Below are 17,246 nucleotides of genomic sequence, written 5' to 3' on the forward strand. Positions count from 1 at the left end.
TTATTTTTGTTCCAGAGAGAATGAGACCCAAAAAACAGTTAAAAAAAAAAAAAAGAGTTGCTCTACGCTGCTGGCACTGTTATCTGACTGGCAGCTTGACTCCGTTCCCCCACGCGCTTGCAGTCTGCTCCACCCGCATAATTAACTGTGATTAGCTTTAATGAATGTACACTGAATGGAGACAACTAGTTCAACAAACCCTTCTTTCCTCTTTACTGCTATTCAGAACAACCTGAGAGATAGAGATTCTCTCCAACAGGCTGTGGCACATCCTGACAACAGACACTGTACCACTGATGAGGTGAAAGACAAATCCTGGCTTTATCCATTTTCTTCTTAAGCAGGTTGCATTCATGTGCTGACAAATGTCAATGGCCTTAGGGTCTATGAAGATCATTCAAAGTCAGATGCATATTAAAAAATGTGTATGTGGGCAGAGAAAATCTGGATTGTGTAATGTTCATTCTTTGAAAACACGAGGGTTCAACTGAAGCGTTGTGCTACAGTATGCCGTGGACTGCTGGCATGTTTTGTGGTTCTGCCTCCAGCATGCTACACTATGACTATGTCATAGGTTTCTTTGGGTCTTGATCGTCAGCATTGGATAGTGATTAAAAGATGGGGTATGCACACAAAGTCAGTCTTGTTTTAACAGTCATTTAAACATCATTAATGCATGCCGTACCTGGCACCTAGCTTAAAAAGGTAACTGGTGTTTTCTTGGGCAAAGTTCAGTCTCATCTACTGGAAACATACAAACTTGGGAATGTTCAAGTTGGACAGGAGTGTACTTGAATAGATGAAGCCTGGAGCAAAGCTGGATATGGATGTCAGCTTCTTGAATTGACAGGCAGTTGAAGGGCCCAAGCATTACACTCACAGATCAAGACGAGATCACAGCATCTCTAAAAGTTGCTTCGGCTTGACTTTTATATTTTATGGTATTCATTTGACAGCATGATGGCCATGGTGGACATTTCTGCAGGAAACAAAGAGGAAAAACTTCCTTCCAATGACCCCAAATAATGCCAAACGGTGTCTTGCTTTCTTTTCATCTCAGTGTATTTGTGAAAGTGACAATGTGATTATCCCTGTCCATCGAGATTACAACCTCAAGATCTATTCTCTGCCCAACTACAGACAACCAGTCAGACGGTACCAGGGAGTTTGCTCTTTTGTCTGGATCACATCTGTAATCTCCTCTAAATACATTTACTGGAAGTGGGAGAAAAAGTACAGCAGTCTGCCTGCCTGCCACCACAGCTGGACAGAAAATGGCCACACAACTCAGATTTCATTCTAATCAGTGTTTATCTTTCGAGAAGTGCATCATTATATGTAATATCCTTAAATGTCAGAATGAAAATATGTCAAACTGGGAGTGCCAAAACGCCTGCATCCTGCAGTGGCACAGGATTCTGAAAATACCTCTCAGCAGGGGCTCAGAGTTGCAGATGATAGTGTCTCCTGTCACACAAGAATCAGTTTGTCAGAAACACCCGCAGATTGGAGGTTGTAGTCAGACAGGGGTGGGAAAGTGCCAATAACACTTGCTATATCAGCTAAGAAAGAAAACACCAGGCCTCCAAACCAGCTTGATTTCAACTGAGAACAGATTGAAAGAAGTTCAACCAATCACTGTTCTATTATTGACGGCCCCCGGCCCATAACATCCAGTTCATTTTCAAAATAAATCACTGTGTTGTCGCCAGCACAAAAAAAAAAAAAAAAAAATGGACAAATATCAGCATTTCTTCTAATCCTTCCGTTGGAACACTGTGTGTAGTAGTTTTTATAGCATATACCTATAACTGCAATCACACCTTATTAATCACACATTATGGAATTATCGCGGGAACTCCTCAGTCTCACAACTCCAGCTTTCCGGCAGTGCTGCGGTGTGCCGGACTCAAAATGCAGCTGGTGGGGGTTGCCAGACGACGGATGACTTAGCAAAACTACCGGTGCCAGAACGCAACGCACATGCATACAGTGGAATCTTAGAGTAATTGTGATGTGACTTCTCCAATTCGATGTAGGCCTACCTTCGCTGTTGTTTTTGTACAGACGACTTGTAAGTACACCTGGTTGTTGCAATGTCTTTCTGTTGATAATTTTGATTGGCTGCACAATTAACATCACGCTTCCTCCACAAGACGCTCACCTGCTTTTAAGCCAACGAAATTACCGTCAAAATGCGAGGTGTGTCTTTTGGCTGAATTTATAAAACATGCTGTGGAAAGCAGATAGCGTTGCCGGGAGGGAGAAAACAGAAAGGAGAAAGAAACAGAGGTAAGGCAAGCCAAGCCAGTGTGTGTTCATTAAGGTAGGTGATTAAAATTATGTTATGTACGCTTACTCTTAAAGCCAATCTGAGGAAAGATGAGTTTCATGTCATTAATTTACTAAAAGAAATCAAACATTTCGTACAGCTGCAGCTTCAGATTAAAAACATTTATCTGGTGACACGTGAGTTGACTTTTGTTTTGAAGTAGGCTAATCACAGGAAATGCTATGTGTTCAGTTAGCGCCACTATCTTTAGTCAACATTGCATCTACAGAGCAAAACAACGGCCATTTGACATTTGTTGACAGCAGATCAGGGAGTAGTTTTATACTTCTTTGGGAGTAATGGCACAGGAAGGAGCAGTTAGATGAAGCGCTGCAGACGACAGGCTTCACCAACTGGATAAGAGATTTTGCCTTTGACAACAAATCCTCTGCCATCATCTTGTCCGTCAACTGTCATCATGTTAGAAGTTAAATGTGTCTCCGGCTATTATGTGCCACGACACTGCTGCTGGTCCCACTGATGCACGGGGTAAACACCTGTGGCAGATTGTAATTGTTCTTCTGACTATTACTAAGTATTGATTTTTTTTTTAATTATTTATTTATTTTTTTTTAAAATGGCAAAGCATAGTCATTTGGTGGCCAAGTATTGTAAACAGTGTATACCCAACCACAGTGTAACTGAGGGAACATCTACTGTCGCGGCATGGCTAATTTATTTGATTTCACGTTCATCTTGAGGATTACAACTTTAGGATTAATGAAGCCGTCTATCCAATTCTCATCCAGTCAGTCATCTTTTCTGGCGTGTGAGCTTTTATTGGTGTGATAATGCTGTTAGAATCAAGTGCTTTTTCACATTCAGATGCGTCTCAAGGCCATTTTTTGCAGAATATGAAGTCCAGACAAAAGATCTGCATTTCTCTACCTTAGACATTCAGTATGTCAAAAGACTTTGAGTGAAATTGAACTCAACAGATAAAATGTCATCGACTTGCATTCGCAATTTTAAGTTAAGAAATGACTACACAACACCCTGCAGTTATATGAAGGTAAGACATGGCTAATGAGTCAATCAGACTTGAGGCTACTAAGCAACTGGTGGGAACAAGCAGTAGCAGACCACCATTATATAACCCCCATAACCCCCTTCCCCAAGGTGGTGGTACCTGTATCCAATTCTCCAGTCTTTTAAAGGAGTCCTCGTATATAGATGCGGTCCTTTGAAGGCAGTTTAGTGTATCCCCGGTGGAGAAGGACTTTAACAGTAAAGCATGACGCTCGAGGCCTTGAACCTACTCTGCTTCTCATTTAGTCAAGCCTGACAGGCAACCTGTAGTCTGATTCAGAGGGCATTTATGGCAGAAGACATGCAAGTATTTATCTTAAGCTAACACCAACTTGGCCAGAATGGAGTCAGCAGTCTTTGAACCATGCCCTAGATCAGTACCACAACCCAGTGGGACGTGCTGGGTTGGATGTTAGTTTAAATTATACACAAATAATGGAAAGTGCTACCAGTGAACTTAGAGCCAGCCAATCCAGGGGCCCCACGGACAACTCTGAGACCCCCTGAGTTACAGAGCTATATGATTCAAAGCAGTGTGATTGTGTGGTAGTGTGCAAAAAAAAACTTTAGTTAAGGCAACTTTAGTTACAAAACTACCATATTCTACATTGTACTCTACATTGAGTACCTGCAGTATCTGCACTTTTTTCTCACTTTGTTCTAAGCAGCCAAGGCTTTCTGTAAAACACTACGGTCACAGTTATACAGCATTTCATTATTTTGTTCACAATGAATGGAAAAAATCTTCTCTAAAACCAAATTGTTAGCTAAAGTGTGTACTTTATGGAATCTGAATCCACTACAGTCAAGTTGGTCATTGTTTGGAGGCTTGAAGGAAGGAGTGTGACTCACCATTTCTCTCTGTGCATCCCTGAGGTCCATGAAGCATTGTCTTCAGCCACATCTTATTCTGCCCTGCTCTTTCCTAGCAGCCTAACACTTGAAAAAAGGCCAACCAATGACACATTATTAAATCACTAAGGCAGAAGCCAAAGCTTGACAAAGGAAACTTGCCAGGTCTCACCAAACTCTCTTCTGTTCTTTCATCAACAGAGAAAATCAAAACCATAAATGGATTTTTCATGGAATCGGCTGAGGTTGATGGGTTGTATCTGAAGCCATCACCTCCAGCTGCAATAAAAGTACACCCAGTACCAAGACTATGACAGCTAAACTGAAAGTTCATCTGTTTGTCCCTTGACTTGGTGCTTGGATGGGTGCACTAGTTAACAAGGATGTGTGGTACAAATACGGACCATTACAATCCAAACTGCTGTGGATTTGTATTAATCTGACTCCAATATCCTGAAACAAGAGTTTCTATTGTAGTTGACGAGAACCTGTGACTCAGAATCTCCCTGCTAACAGCTGTACTTTTACCAGCATCCCTTCCCATGATCAAAGCCGATTAGGACTGCACAATCAACTTATAATTGCCATTTTGTTTTGTTTGTTCTCGGAGTTAGCAACAAAAGCTGCATCAAACCAGACATGTGTGACTTGACCTAAAACTGGGTTGCACCAGAGGTTCCAGAAGTAGGTGCCTTCAGGAAAAGTCAAGGGTGGCACAAGATTTACCATATTATTCTTTATTTAAATGAATTTTGAAAAACGTTTCCCCACATTCAAATCTGCTCTATTCACATTGACTACGTTTTTAAACTGATACATCTCAACCCTAAAAAGTCTTACAGCAACTGAATCGAAGCCTACCATACAAAACTAAAGAAAACATTAATAAAGCTCTTAATTTTCCGCTTTGTTAAGACCATGTTAAAAAGGTGTGGATTCTAGGCCTGAAACAATTAGTCTACCAACAAACAACTATCGAAACAGCTGCCAGTTTAGTCACTTTTCAATCAATGAGTTCAACAGATCAGACATATCCATTACAAGGATTTACTCTTCCTTGTTCTATGCGATTTTAATGAATATCTTTTGGAACATGTGAACATCACCTTGAGCAAATTTCACTATTTTTCTGATATTGACTAATGGTCACAATCATATTCTATGTTGCCCCTATGTCCATATCAAAACAAAAGATTCAATACATGTTCCGTCAGAGCGGTGAAAGAAAATCCTGACCTTGATATTCTCCTGGGTGAGAAACTGATGATACCCTTTTTCTCTCCAGAAATGTGCAACCCTGAAGAGCAGCCCACACCACATCCCAGTTATTTTCTGGTGAGTCATTGAAATTGCAACCTCACTCTGCTATCTGGAAAGTGTTAAAACAACGCTCCACCCAAAGTCTCATCTCCTTGGATATCAACCACTCACCCCCGGTGGAAGTGAAAGATGTTTTCAAATGCTGGATTTAGCTTGGTCCTTTGCAGACAGTGACAACTGTAGTCAGTGTGAAGTCACAGTGGTTATAATGGATTCCAACGATGACCCAGTTTCATGGCGAAGGAAAAACAATCAAAACAGCCACAAAATCCCCTCAAACTACTCAAACAGCCAAATCCACTTCTCCTCTGTCCGTCCATATGCTTATTATATACCAAACTATTCAAAGTTTGATATGAATCTTCAATCACTAAGAGGATTGGTTGAAGGGGTGCTGTGGGCCGTCGTATTTTTTTATTTTTGAGAGGCCATAACAAGCATATGCCTTTCTCTTTGAAGAAGGAATATCTGTAATATAATGAAGTATGATGTGGGCCCGTAGGTCAAGCTGCATCCCTTTAAAACACAACTATCAACAAATTTATGGTTTTCTTTCCAGCGAGTGTATCCAAATAGCCTGAGGCCACACAAAAACTACAGATCAATGCAATCAGTGAACACACCAACAACTTACATCATCCGTACACAATGTGGAAACATGGAAATGAGGGGGATGACTCACTGACCATTTAAGCCCTCCCGGACAGGGGAAGAGAGCAACATCTGACCGACAGTAAACGAGCAGAGGATCGATCGGTTTATACTGCTTCAAGCTCTGAGTTCATGCACATTAACAAGAAACCAGCTCCAGGTAACACATCCAGTGTTGTGCGTACAATCAGCCCGCTGACCTTTGAGGAGATGGGTACAAATGGGAGAGTTGTCTTTGTTGAAACACAAATTGTTCACCGAGTGCAGAGTGGTACTCACTGCTAAGAGCTTCACCCCACAAACCGAAGATAATTATCTCACCACACACAAATAGATGTGATTAGTAGGATGGGAAGGGGATAACTTCTCATTTACTCATGCATCACACTTCTATGTCTCTGGCATGTCTTGCTTACAGTGTCCAGGCCTTTGGTATTGCCAGTAACAAGCAATATTTCGTAAACTTTATATGGGTAGTTAGACCCACTGTATCAACAATCTCAACACAACTGTTGAGACTGAAGCTGCTCCGTATAAGAAACTAATTACTCCTCAAGAATTTGTTTGATCCGTGGGCTGTTTTTGCTTAGTTTTAACTCCCTTTCGTTTAGGGGCTTTTAACAAGGTCTCTGACTTTGAAGAAAAAGTTGGGTTTCACAGAAATGTTGCATGCCAGTGACACTTTTTGTAGGACATTGTTTATGACAAAATCAAATAATGCAATTTAAAATAGCCATTTCTTTTGCCGGCATGTCTACAAGTTTTCAACACGGCAAATGTCTGTCTATGAATGCAGGCAGGGAAAGTAACAGTGTTTGAGGGATGAAAGAGCCATGTTAATGAGAAAGAATCTGAGCTTTAGTGCCGTCATAAAATGTATTGCTACTGCAAATCAAAACAAAAATCAAATATTAATGGGTTTTGTCTATCATTTTTCATACTTTGGATACAATGGTATGAAGTTTTATTCAGAAAGTCCTTCCAATAATCAGACCTCAGCAGTCTACAAAATAAAAGCTGTTCAATACATAAACATTACAAAATCAAAACATTCATCCATCTGCAGTACCTTTCACATTTGTCTACGGTAATATTGTTTTCACATAGCGACTTTAAGATAAGGCATCTAGTGACTCTGCTGCAAACACCTATCTCAGGGAGGCCTCCACAGATCTTGGCTGATTAGCTGGGCTTGCGGTAACAGTTATTAATTATGGCTGCAAACTTAAGCTTCAGCTGACAATGGCTGAAAACATGATCAGTAAATGTTGTCAGGCAGAAGTCACACCCAGTGTGGGTCTGTCCAGTTCGACCTTCCCAGCACGTTTTGTTGATTTTTTTAAAATCACTTGCAGATGATCTCTGCCCCACTTTGACATGCCTCCTACATTAGTAAAATTAGCCTAATGTCTGCCTACAATTCAAAGCGTGTTCTATAAAACCATTAACAGTATAACTAAAACTGCAAACCAGATACATTGAATCTTTCTTCGACATATTTTGGGGGTTTTTTGTATCTTTATTGTGACCGTGGCAGCCAGAGATTATGAAAGGAAAGTTGGGATGCCACAGGTCGGACTTGAATGGGTGAGAATGCGAGGACATAGCCTCTGTTCACAGGGCACATGCTCTCCCAACTACCATGAGGTCATCCTAATGTAAAGCCTATGGGCCAAGCAGGGGAGACTCCACTGGGCATATTCAGTGGGCTGCAAACTAGGAAGTAAAGCTGGAATTTTTTTTTGTGTATGCACCAGGCGAGCAACTCTCACTGGACTAAATAGGCAGCATCTTTGCATGCAGTATCTTCTTGGAGAAAAGTTCCTTCACTTCCATGCAAGATTACACATCCTCTGAAAGCGTTGGAAGTGAGATTTTTTATGCAAATTGCGGCAGTCAGGGACTTAAGGATTTGAATGACCATAGCTGCTAAATTACAGTAACTAACTTCCCTTCATTTTTAGAACACTGGCCCTTTCACCTAACATATCTTTGCCTCACATTTCTCCCTCTGTCCCTTTGTTTTAAAACCACTGCTGTGGGCCGTTCAGCAAAAGGCCATTTTGGCTTTATTACACAGTTGGGGTTTTATTGACAAAACCATTGCAACCTATTAAGACCAATACCTTTGAAGAACATAACCTACCACTGGGAGCTACAGATACTAATAAAAGCTCATCGAATACAGTATGTTCTCATATACAGAACACACACACTCACCTGTACTGTGGAGCTGATTTCAGCAGCAAAGCCTCCGGTTACTGGAGCCTCATGACTGATGAGCAAACGTCCGGTTTTCACCACTGACTGAAAGACAAAAAGACATACAGACGATCACAGAAGGTTCAGCATTCACTTGATCATTGTACTTCATTGATCATCTCAGCGTATTCTTGTGTGTGCAGCCAAGGCTTAATGTAATACACATTTTAAAGAGGTCTGAAGTTGAACTCATCCTGACAGTGTCATAATTACTGGTGGGATAATGGGAAAGGCACCAAACACTTTTGAAACATGCACTCAAACCGTGTGAAGAAACACTGCAGGGGTGAAATTTAAACTACTGGAGGTGCCATGGTGGTGCCGTACGTGGGCCGGGAGACGGGTGTTACCAACTAAAAAGTGGTTCACATACTGCCTGCTGTGGTATGCTATATCTGCTTACTACCCTCAGACTGCATGTGTGTCTGGCTGCGTCTGTGTGTGTGTGTGTGTGTGTGTGTGCAAAATGGATATGACACAACAGTATGAGCTGGAGGGCTGATTTAGGCTGGTACACGGGGCCAATGGGACAATCATGGACATTAGAGGTCTCGGACTCCCAGGCATTTGCATTTGGGTTTTCTATAACCTGACATTACTGCAGAAGGATGCCTCTGCTCCACCCGTTATCTACCACAGCATAAAACCAATACTATACTATAATCTCATCCACTTGCCACTGGTCCAGACCAAAGCTATGTCTGTTCTCTGCCACTTCAGCAAAGCTTTCTGCTCCTCTACCCAGTTGTTGTATTTCTGTTCGTTTCCACCAATAAATGGGGCACATACCTCTGAAACTCAACTCAGAATCATTACTAAAAGGGATGTGCATGTTTTTTGCCTGCGTTACATTGAAGATTTGAAAATCCTTCTCGGTAATCTTTGCATAATTTCTAAAATCTATCCATCCATTTTCTGCCTCTTATCCAGGGTCAGGTTGCAGTGGCAGCAGGCTCAGCAGGGTATTCCAGACATCCCTCTCCCAGACAACGCTTTCCTGTTCCTCCTGGGGAATCCCAAGGGAACCCCAGGCGAGATGCGATATGTAATCTCTCCTGCGAGTTCTGGGTCTGCCCTGGGGTCGGCTCCAAAGGGATGTGCCAAGTGGCTGAGCCAAGCCTCCGTACCGAGGAAAATTATTTCAGCTGCCTGTACCCACTTTTATCATTTCAATTTCTAATGATAACACGCAGACAAGATCCTAGTTATAATGGATATATTCTGACTTGTTGATGTACTGACCTCATACCGTAATGCACATCAACAACAAGCGTTACTGAAAGTAACATAGCTACCGGCTCCACAGTGGAGGAGTCTGTTCTTAAATGGTGTGGATGCTATTCGGTTAATATGCAAGAAGTGCAAGAAGACTGTATCAACAAAACGGGGCAAAAATACAAACTTATTTGACCACCTGAAGCAGAAACACCCAGTTAAACAGGGCGGACCAAATATCCCTTGAATAGAGCTCCAAATGCCTTTGTGTATTCTAATCCAAATGAATATATTGTCAATATTGTCATATTGTCATAACTATCCTTACTGCAGAAAAACTCTGAAATACTGTTATAATTTTTAGAGATTGATATATCTGTGGAGTGGAATCCCCGTGTACTGGATTTCAACTGAAATAACACCACCATACAAAATGCACTCTTTAAACACAGGGGGCTAAATATGAGACACCTCTCCCTCAAAGCCACAAACCAAGCCACCAGCCACTGTAACGAAATAACCCACTGCAAATAAGAATCATATGTCCATATGGCAATGTAAATTAGGCCTGACATTCCTTCCCTCAGACAGGACCGCGCAGTATCAAACACAGGGGCATTCTAGGGCTTCGTGCAGATGCTCAACAAGCGAGTGTTTACATTGCTGAGGTCCTGGGTTTGGCTGTGAAGCATAAAATAACTGTGGCCAACTGTACCACTATCATAAACTAGTATTGGGGGCTAAATGAGTCAGCACTTTGTACAGTAGGACACTAATATTTGATAAGATGCCAATAATGCCTCTTCCTGCTGGGGCACTTTAGGGGCTGTGATTCAAAGATTCTTTAAAGTTTTTAGCATAGAAAAGCTAAACTCAATGCTCTGTCAATGGCCATCTCGATCCAGTTGAGTTGAATGAGCTCAGTGTGCAAAAATCACTGATTATATGACACCATCTTCAGGAATGTGAAAGTTAATATCAACACTGGAAGACAATAACAACAGTTGGCAATCTGCACAGTGAGGAGGAATCAAGCGAGGGGTTGAGAGGAGGGCGATGTCTTGATGTGACATGTTGCTGTGAGCTTCGCCTTAGCGCCATGACTCATACAGGTGCGGTAGTGGCCAATCTTCTACCCTACCCTTCTACCCCACCCCACACACAGACACACACACACACACACACACAGTTAACGTAATTTCCGGTGTACCCTGACACCAGCATCACCCCGATAACCTTGCTTATCACCTCTCTGAGGGGAGACCCATCACAGTACTCTGACTGCATAAGGAGTGCGTTCTTCAGATGCTTTTCACACAAAGGGAGGCTGCCACTGTTTTTACAACATCATGGGATAGAATTTCAGGCTCCAGGGCTTGGGGAAAACTCATGACCCAGTTAATAGACTTGTGACACAACTCTGCAGCATAAACACAAGTGACAGTCCCAGGCTTAGAGTCCACTAGCTGGCATAAAGTGGTTCAGTAGGCTATGCTAGAAGTAGTGCTGCGTGCCAGGGTATAATATGACAATATGTTAAAAATAAAAAAGGCAAAATGCGGTAATGTCTGGGACAGCAAAGTGGCAAAAGTGTCCGAGTACAGTAGGTAATGGAGTTCAAATGAGATGAAGTCATTGCATTTCAGTCACAGACAGAAAAAAAACACAATAATTCACACTGTTGCCTTACAAATGATGACATTTTCTCACTCTACCATATCAAACATCGATTCATGTGAAAGAAAAACACAAGCAGCTTTATAATTGTCTCTACAAGCAGCACACATTTCTAACTCTGCTTTCGGCACTGAAATAACATTGCTTTATTTTTGGACTTTATTACAATATAAGATTATATCTCTCAATATTCTTGAAATCTTCTCGAAGTCATTTCATAAATGCTAGGACTGGGCAACATAATTTTTGACCAAAAACCTGAATATCAACACTGCAACAATACAGTCACAAACATATTAATTACAATATTAATAATGATGATGAATATGGGTATTTTGACAAAAGTGGGTGAAGGCAAGTTTTAAGAACAAGTAGAACATTATGGTAAGTTCAGAATATTTCATCACTTTACTGTAATGCAGCCTTTAAAAACAGGAAGAAACAACATTTTTAACATTGATATAGAAATACACAAATTCAGGAGATAGTCCTGATAATAACATAAAATTGTCATATTGCCTAGCCCTAATTCACAGTCTATACAAAAGGGAAAATTACTTGGCAGTCACCTTGGCACTGCCCAAGGGCAGTAATCTGTAGCTAAAAATAAGTTAAGTGATGGGCAGACAGCCAGACCTGCACCTGATGTATAAGTTACAGGCATAGAATCATCAGTATATCTGATATCTGATATATAAAGTTGGTTAAAAAAAGTTGTGTGATTTTTACCCAAATTAAAAAAGGTTAAAAATACCTTTTTTCCCACAGGTTATACTTCTAATGCACATGCCCACAATACAACGAAACAACTTCTCTTACAGCTCAATCCAGAGTGCAGCTCATCCCCACCAAAGCATAGCATAACCTCACCTTCCTCAGTAATCCTGTGTATTAGGTTGCTTTCCTTCTCTTCCACGCCTATCCTAAATCCATCTGCAGCCAGAACAATTTGGTTAAAACTGCCGTCAATCTCAACTGTGCGTTCCTGTCAATGGAAGAACGCGTTTTGCTGATATCATTCCTGGTTCAACTGCTATAAAGCAGACAATTTGCTTTTTAGGGGATGGGGCGGGATATCAGTTTCTGACTTTTCTATTCAGAATGCCTTAAGTGGTATGTTTCCTCTTTTAATGTCCTTCATAAAATGGCTTCCTTGTCAGATTGCTCCTACTCATGACTGGCCTTACAACTCAACTGTCAGACTCATTCGCCTCACCTCACTGCCGGAGGTTCAATTACATCGTTCCAAGAGACAAGAAAACAACCACTAACACAGAGTCCTTTTTACATCTCTGACAGGACGCTTTGACAGCACTCTAACTTCTACATAGTAATTGTGGCCATAGCCTTTACCCCAGTTGCTTCCGGGTGTTGGATTGGTTTTCAGGAGAGAGAACTATCCACTCTCATTGTGCGGTTTGACCCTTTTCTCAAAAGTCATCCATCCATCTTATTTGCCCATGACAGCCACCTTTCATGTTGGGAAAATTGTGACTCGAACGAGGGCATGCCATTACATTTGAGACAGCGGCGGAGCCACAGGAAGTGCATCCGTAGTTGTAAGATGATCAGTTAGATGGATCCAAGGGAAGAAATGATATGCCCCGAGTGAGGACAGGACAGTTAAATATGTCATGAATCTTTTGAGACAACCTCAAGAGGACAGCTGGCAGGTAGATCAGTGTTAGGGTTTTACATCGCAGACTCGTACCTGATGAGCTAATTACTGAGTGATTCATGTCCTCTGAATCAAACAGCATTCTCTTACCAAAATATGAGCATTGAGAAGGGGTCATTACAGGGAATGGCAAAATATGCAGCAATATTTAAGTAGATATAAATGACAGTGGACAAGTGTAGACAATCTACAAAGGGACTCGTAAAAATAGAAGGTGAGGATAGAACCTTGAACTGTCCTGGAAGTGTCAGGCTGAAACACGTCCTGAATATGGGTTCAGTTTCAAAAATGGGTCTTTTCCATACACATGTGCTGGCTTGGCTTGACTCAGTTGTACTTGGCGCGTCAGCCCAGGGCTGCAGGGATCCAATAAAACAGGGCTACCGGTTTTAAGGTGTTTCTTCAACTAATGATGCACTTGTCTTGAGTCAAACACGTTTAAAAGCAGTGGGTTGATCCATGGCTGTGCCTAGAGGTCAAATGAGCAGCTGTAAATACTCTTCCTCTCTGCAGTATTATTAAAGAATTGCTGCTAAGAAAGCTCCACGAAATCAGTAACAAGAACATTTCAAGTGAATTTCTCATAGTTAGTGTAAACTGAACTTAAAAACACAAATATTTAGTTTAGAAGCCACAAAAGTTCTATGAGCTGAACACAGACTTTAAAAAATGTCTTCCTCTTTGAACTCTATCAACGACATTGTCACAACCAGACCTGTCTGAGAGAGAAAGGGGGGTAGTCATGGATTGGCTACGGTCATGAAACATTGATGCAACTTACTTCAGTCCCACTCCGGAGATGTGTCATCTTGAGCGTACAACTTGGCGCAATTGAACTGGATATGGAAATGCAAATCAGCAAGCCCAAAAGTGCCAATGGAAAAGCCACAATAGATCCTGTCCGGCTAGTGAGACAGAGCTCTTTCAAAAAGTAGCCAATGTCAAAAGGAGTTTTTACTGTAAAATAACAGCTGTGGAGTAATGAGTGATGACAAAAGGATTTCCCTTAAAATACCGGATTGGGAAACTGATTAAATGAGTGCAAAAGAGAAAGTGGAGTTTTGCAATTTCAGCGCATAAGAAGCTGATTTGTGTTGTTGCAATATATCTTATGGTGTGTCTAATTCCATTTCTTCTCCGATTCCTCCACTTTACTGTAGAATATTCTTGGACTAAGTCAGGCATCAATTTTGAATGTTTCCTTACACTGTCTAGCTTCTGAGAGAAGCCAATAATCTCCAAGGAAGTAAGGCTATAAATTAGTCAACTTATCATTTACTACTTAAATTTTCCCAGACAATAATTACATGACAAAACAAGGATACACGCCCGGAGCCCCGCTTGATTTAAGTTCCAGCTAGGACACTTTGGCATCACCTCAGGGACACCGGTTTATGTTTGCCAACAGAAGTCTGAGTAGATGGACTTCCTGAATAAATAAACCTGAATGGCTGCTCAGGTTAAAGATTCAATCTGGAAGGAAAATACAGTCTTTGGGGCCAGACTTAAGCAGCTGGCTACCATTCCCACCAACATAAGATTGTACCCTTCTCCAAGTTAATGGAATATTTGAGGTCAATTACTGTTCGGTATTTATCAAGCCAGCATCTCACTTCTGTAAGCTGCTGCCTTGATACATCCGCCACCCTGCTGTGGCCCGGGCTCAGAGTCAAAACGAGGGCTCCTGGTTGGTGGCGGCTGGTGGTAGCTGGGCTGGGCGACAGCTCTGGTGGCTGCAGCTTTACTACTCATTGTGCTGCAGGGCTGTCATTAGATGCCGAAGTCGTTCCGCTGGCTGCAGGGGAAATGTCATGTTTACTGCCATTCCCATACACACCCAAACCTAATGAGCAGCATGGAGCTCGTCCTCTGGCTCTCGCTCCGTCCTCACTACGATCTGTCTCTTCTTTCAACGGGCTCCTTTCCTTCTCGACTTCATCGATCCTCTGTGCTGCGGTTTATCTCATCTTCGTCATCCTCACTCCCTCCATCCCTCAAACCATCCATTTACCCTTTTTCTGCCTGTGCACTCAGTCCCAGCGCTCCCCACTACGCGGCCTCACCACTCAGAGGCTGGCGGCCAATGACCTGGCATGGCCTCAGAGGCTAGGGTCAGCACTGTCACTCTCCCATGGCATATACACTCAGACAAATAAGCAGATGGGGGCCCCACAAAGGCATGTGCACGCAAGCCACACAGCTACATATGCACGTGGATATACTGTGTGCCAGTACACACCCACACATGCAGACACACAGCTTTTCATACGCTGTTGATTCAGGATTGATTGATTTACAATTTTTGACAGTGACGGTGAGTTACTTTCAGAAGTTGCCTCCTGCTGCCAATGTCATTGTGGAATTTGAGGTGTCATCTCATTGAAAAGGAGACATTCATAAAGGGGTTAAAAGAGATTTAGAAAAACAGCGGCATCTTTGCAAAGTATATATTTATACAGTACACATTTATGACAGCACTAACTCATTCTAAAAGGACAGTGTACAGACTACGGGGATGAGAAGTGAATAAAAACAGTCCATACTTGAAGCTAAACTGGGCTGCGGTTTCACTGGTGCAGAATCACATAATGTGCTTTCGAAGGTTCAAAACACATGGCAAGTCTTTCCAGAACAAGTTGCCAACACTTATTTGTTGGATCTGTATTTTTACGCCACTAAATTGGTCGAGAATGATTTAAAAATAGGGGGTGATGACAAAAACAAAATCTGCTGTGCTTGTACACACATACAAACACATGCTGGACTGTAACTGACTCCCGGTCTTCCCACATAGTATTCCTCTTCTTCCCTCGGGCCGTCCATCAAATTGCGACAGGAAGAGAAAGTTTAGTTCTGTGCCGCCACTGAGGAGTCGTCCTTGCCGCTGGATCCGCTGGCTTCGCTCCCTTCTGCCGACCCTGTAATTGTGAGGCCACCGCAGGGTCCTAACTCATGCGCCACCATGTGATCTCCGTGACAAATGAGAGCAGGGACAAGGCTTGACTACTTGCTGGGGCCTTTAAAGTGGAACTCTGCGATTAGCAGAGAGGGGTGAGTGCTCGGCGAACTTGAGGCCCGGTTAAGTCACAGCGCTGAGAAGGAGGCAGGGCGGGAGGAAACACAAACACTCACTCACTCTTTCGGTGCCATACACTCGCTCGCTTCCTCGCTCTCTCTCACGACAGAGAGGGAAAGTGAGAACCAGTCAGAGAGAGGGAGGGTGAGAGAGCATGAGAATGAAAGAGCAGGGGAGAAAGTGTAGAACAGCCTCGGCGCTGGGCGGAGGGCCAAGCCATCCTCCAGAGGAGCCAGGACGCCAGAGGAGACCTCAGACAGAAATAACTCCAAACATCCCATAAAGACCCATTAAAACCAATTCATCTCAATTACTCTCTGACACACACACACACACACACACACACACACACACACACACACACACAGTGCACCAGTGTGTACAAACAGACACACTACTACTACTGTACACACTCCAACTTGATGACAGCACTTTGTGAGCATCCCGCAGACTGCTGCATGTATGAGCAGACAGTAAGCTCATAAAAATCAATCAACGTCTTTTTGTAGGTCCTGTAAAATGATGTATAACATAACAAAAGGTTGTTTTTTGGGATGTAACGTCTTCACAATTTCTTGGAGGGAGGATTTTCACTCAGCAGGATAACCTGTATAAGGTGGAACTATTTGGAATGTAAAGTAAATAGACTGAAAAGGCAGACCAAGGATGGAAACCAAGGAAATTAAACAAAGTAGGTCACAGCTGGCCACTGCATGGTTATAAATTTGTTTTATGTACTTGTAATTTTGTGTATTTTGAAAGAAACACTCATTTTTTTGTTTCCATCTCAGGTATCTGCATTTAAAGTCCCATACTTCACAGTGTAAAAGCCAAAGTTACATAAAAAAGTCATGGTAAAGGGTAGAGCAGAGCTCCGAGAGGAGACACAGATACAGATGCCGCAGTTGCAACTCCGTTGTAATAAAATTAAGGATAACTTCATTATGGCTTATGGTTAAGGTTAGCATTATTATACTGACACAGACTAAAACAAATCTAGCCTAATCACTTAAATGCACTTTCTTAGTGACCCAACTCACACACCAACAATGTTGCTTGACCCACACGTATGCTGGGTCCAGCTCACAGAGGGCCCTCCAGTAGTGACTTCTCAGTTCACAACGGGCACAACCTTTTTGATGTTTGTAACCATT

General features: G+C 42.2%; 1 protein-coding gene across 1 annotated transcript in view; it reads right to left on the reverse strand.

Annotated features, from left to right (window-relative positions):
- bckdhb (branched chain keto acid dehydrogenase E1 subunit beta) overlaps window positions 1-17,246 on the reverse strand; it is a 54,410-nt gene that overhangs the window by 5,532 nt on the left and 31,632 nt on the right. The window contains exon 9 of the mRNA XM_030394830.1: window positions 8,405-8,491. Coding sequence (XP_030250690.1) covers window positions 8,405-8,491 — 87 coding nt within the window. The remainder of the gene's footprint in view (window positions 1-8,404; window positions 8,492-17,246) is intronic.

The sequence above is a fragment of the Sparus aurata genome, chromosome 17 (assembly GCF_900880675.1).
Source record: "Sparus aurata chromosome 17, fSpaAur1.1, whole genome shotgun sequence".
Lineage (NCBI taxonomy): Eukaryota > Metazoa > Chordata > Actinopteri > Spariformes > Sparidae > Sparus > Sparus aurata.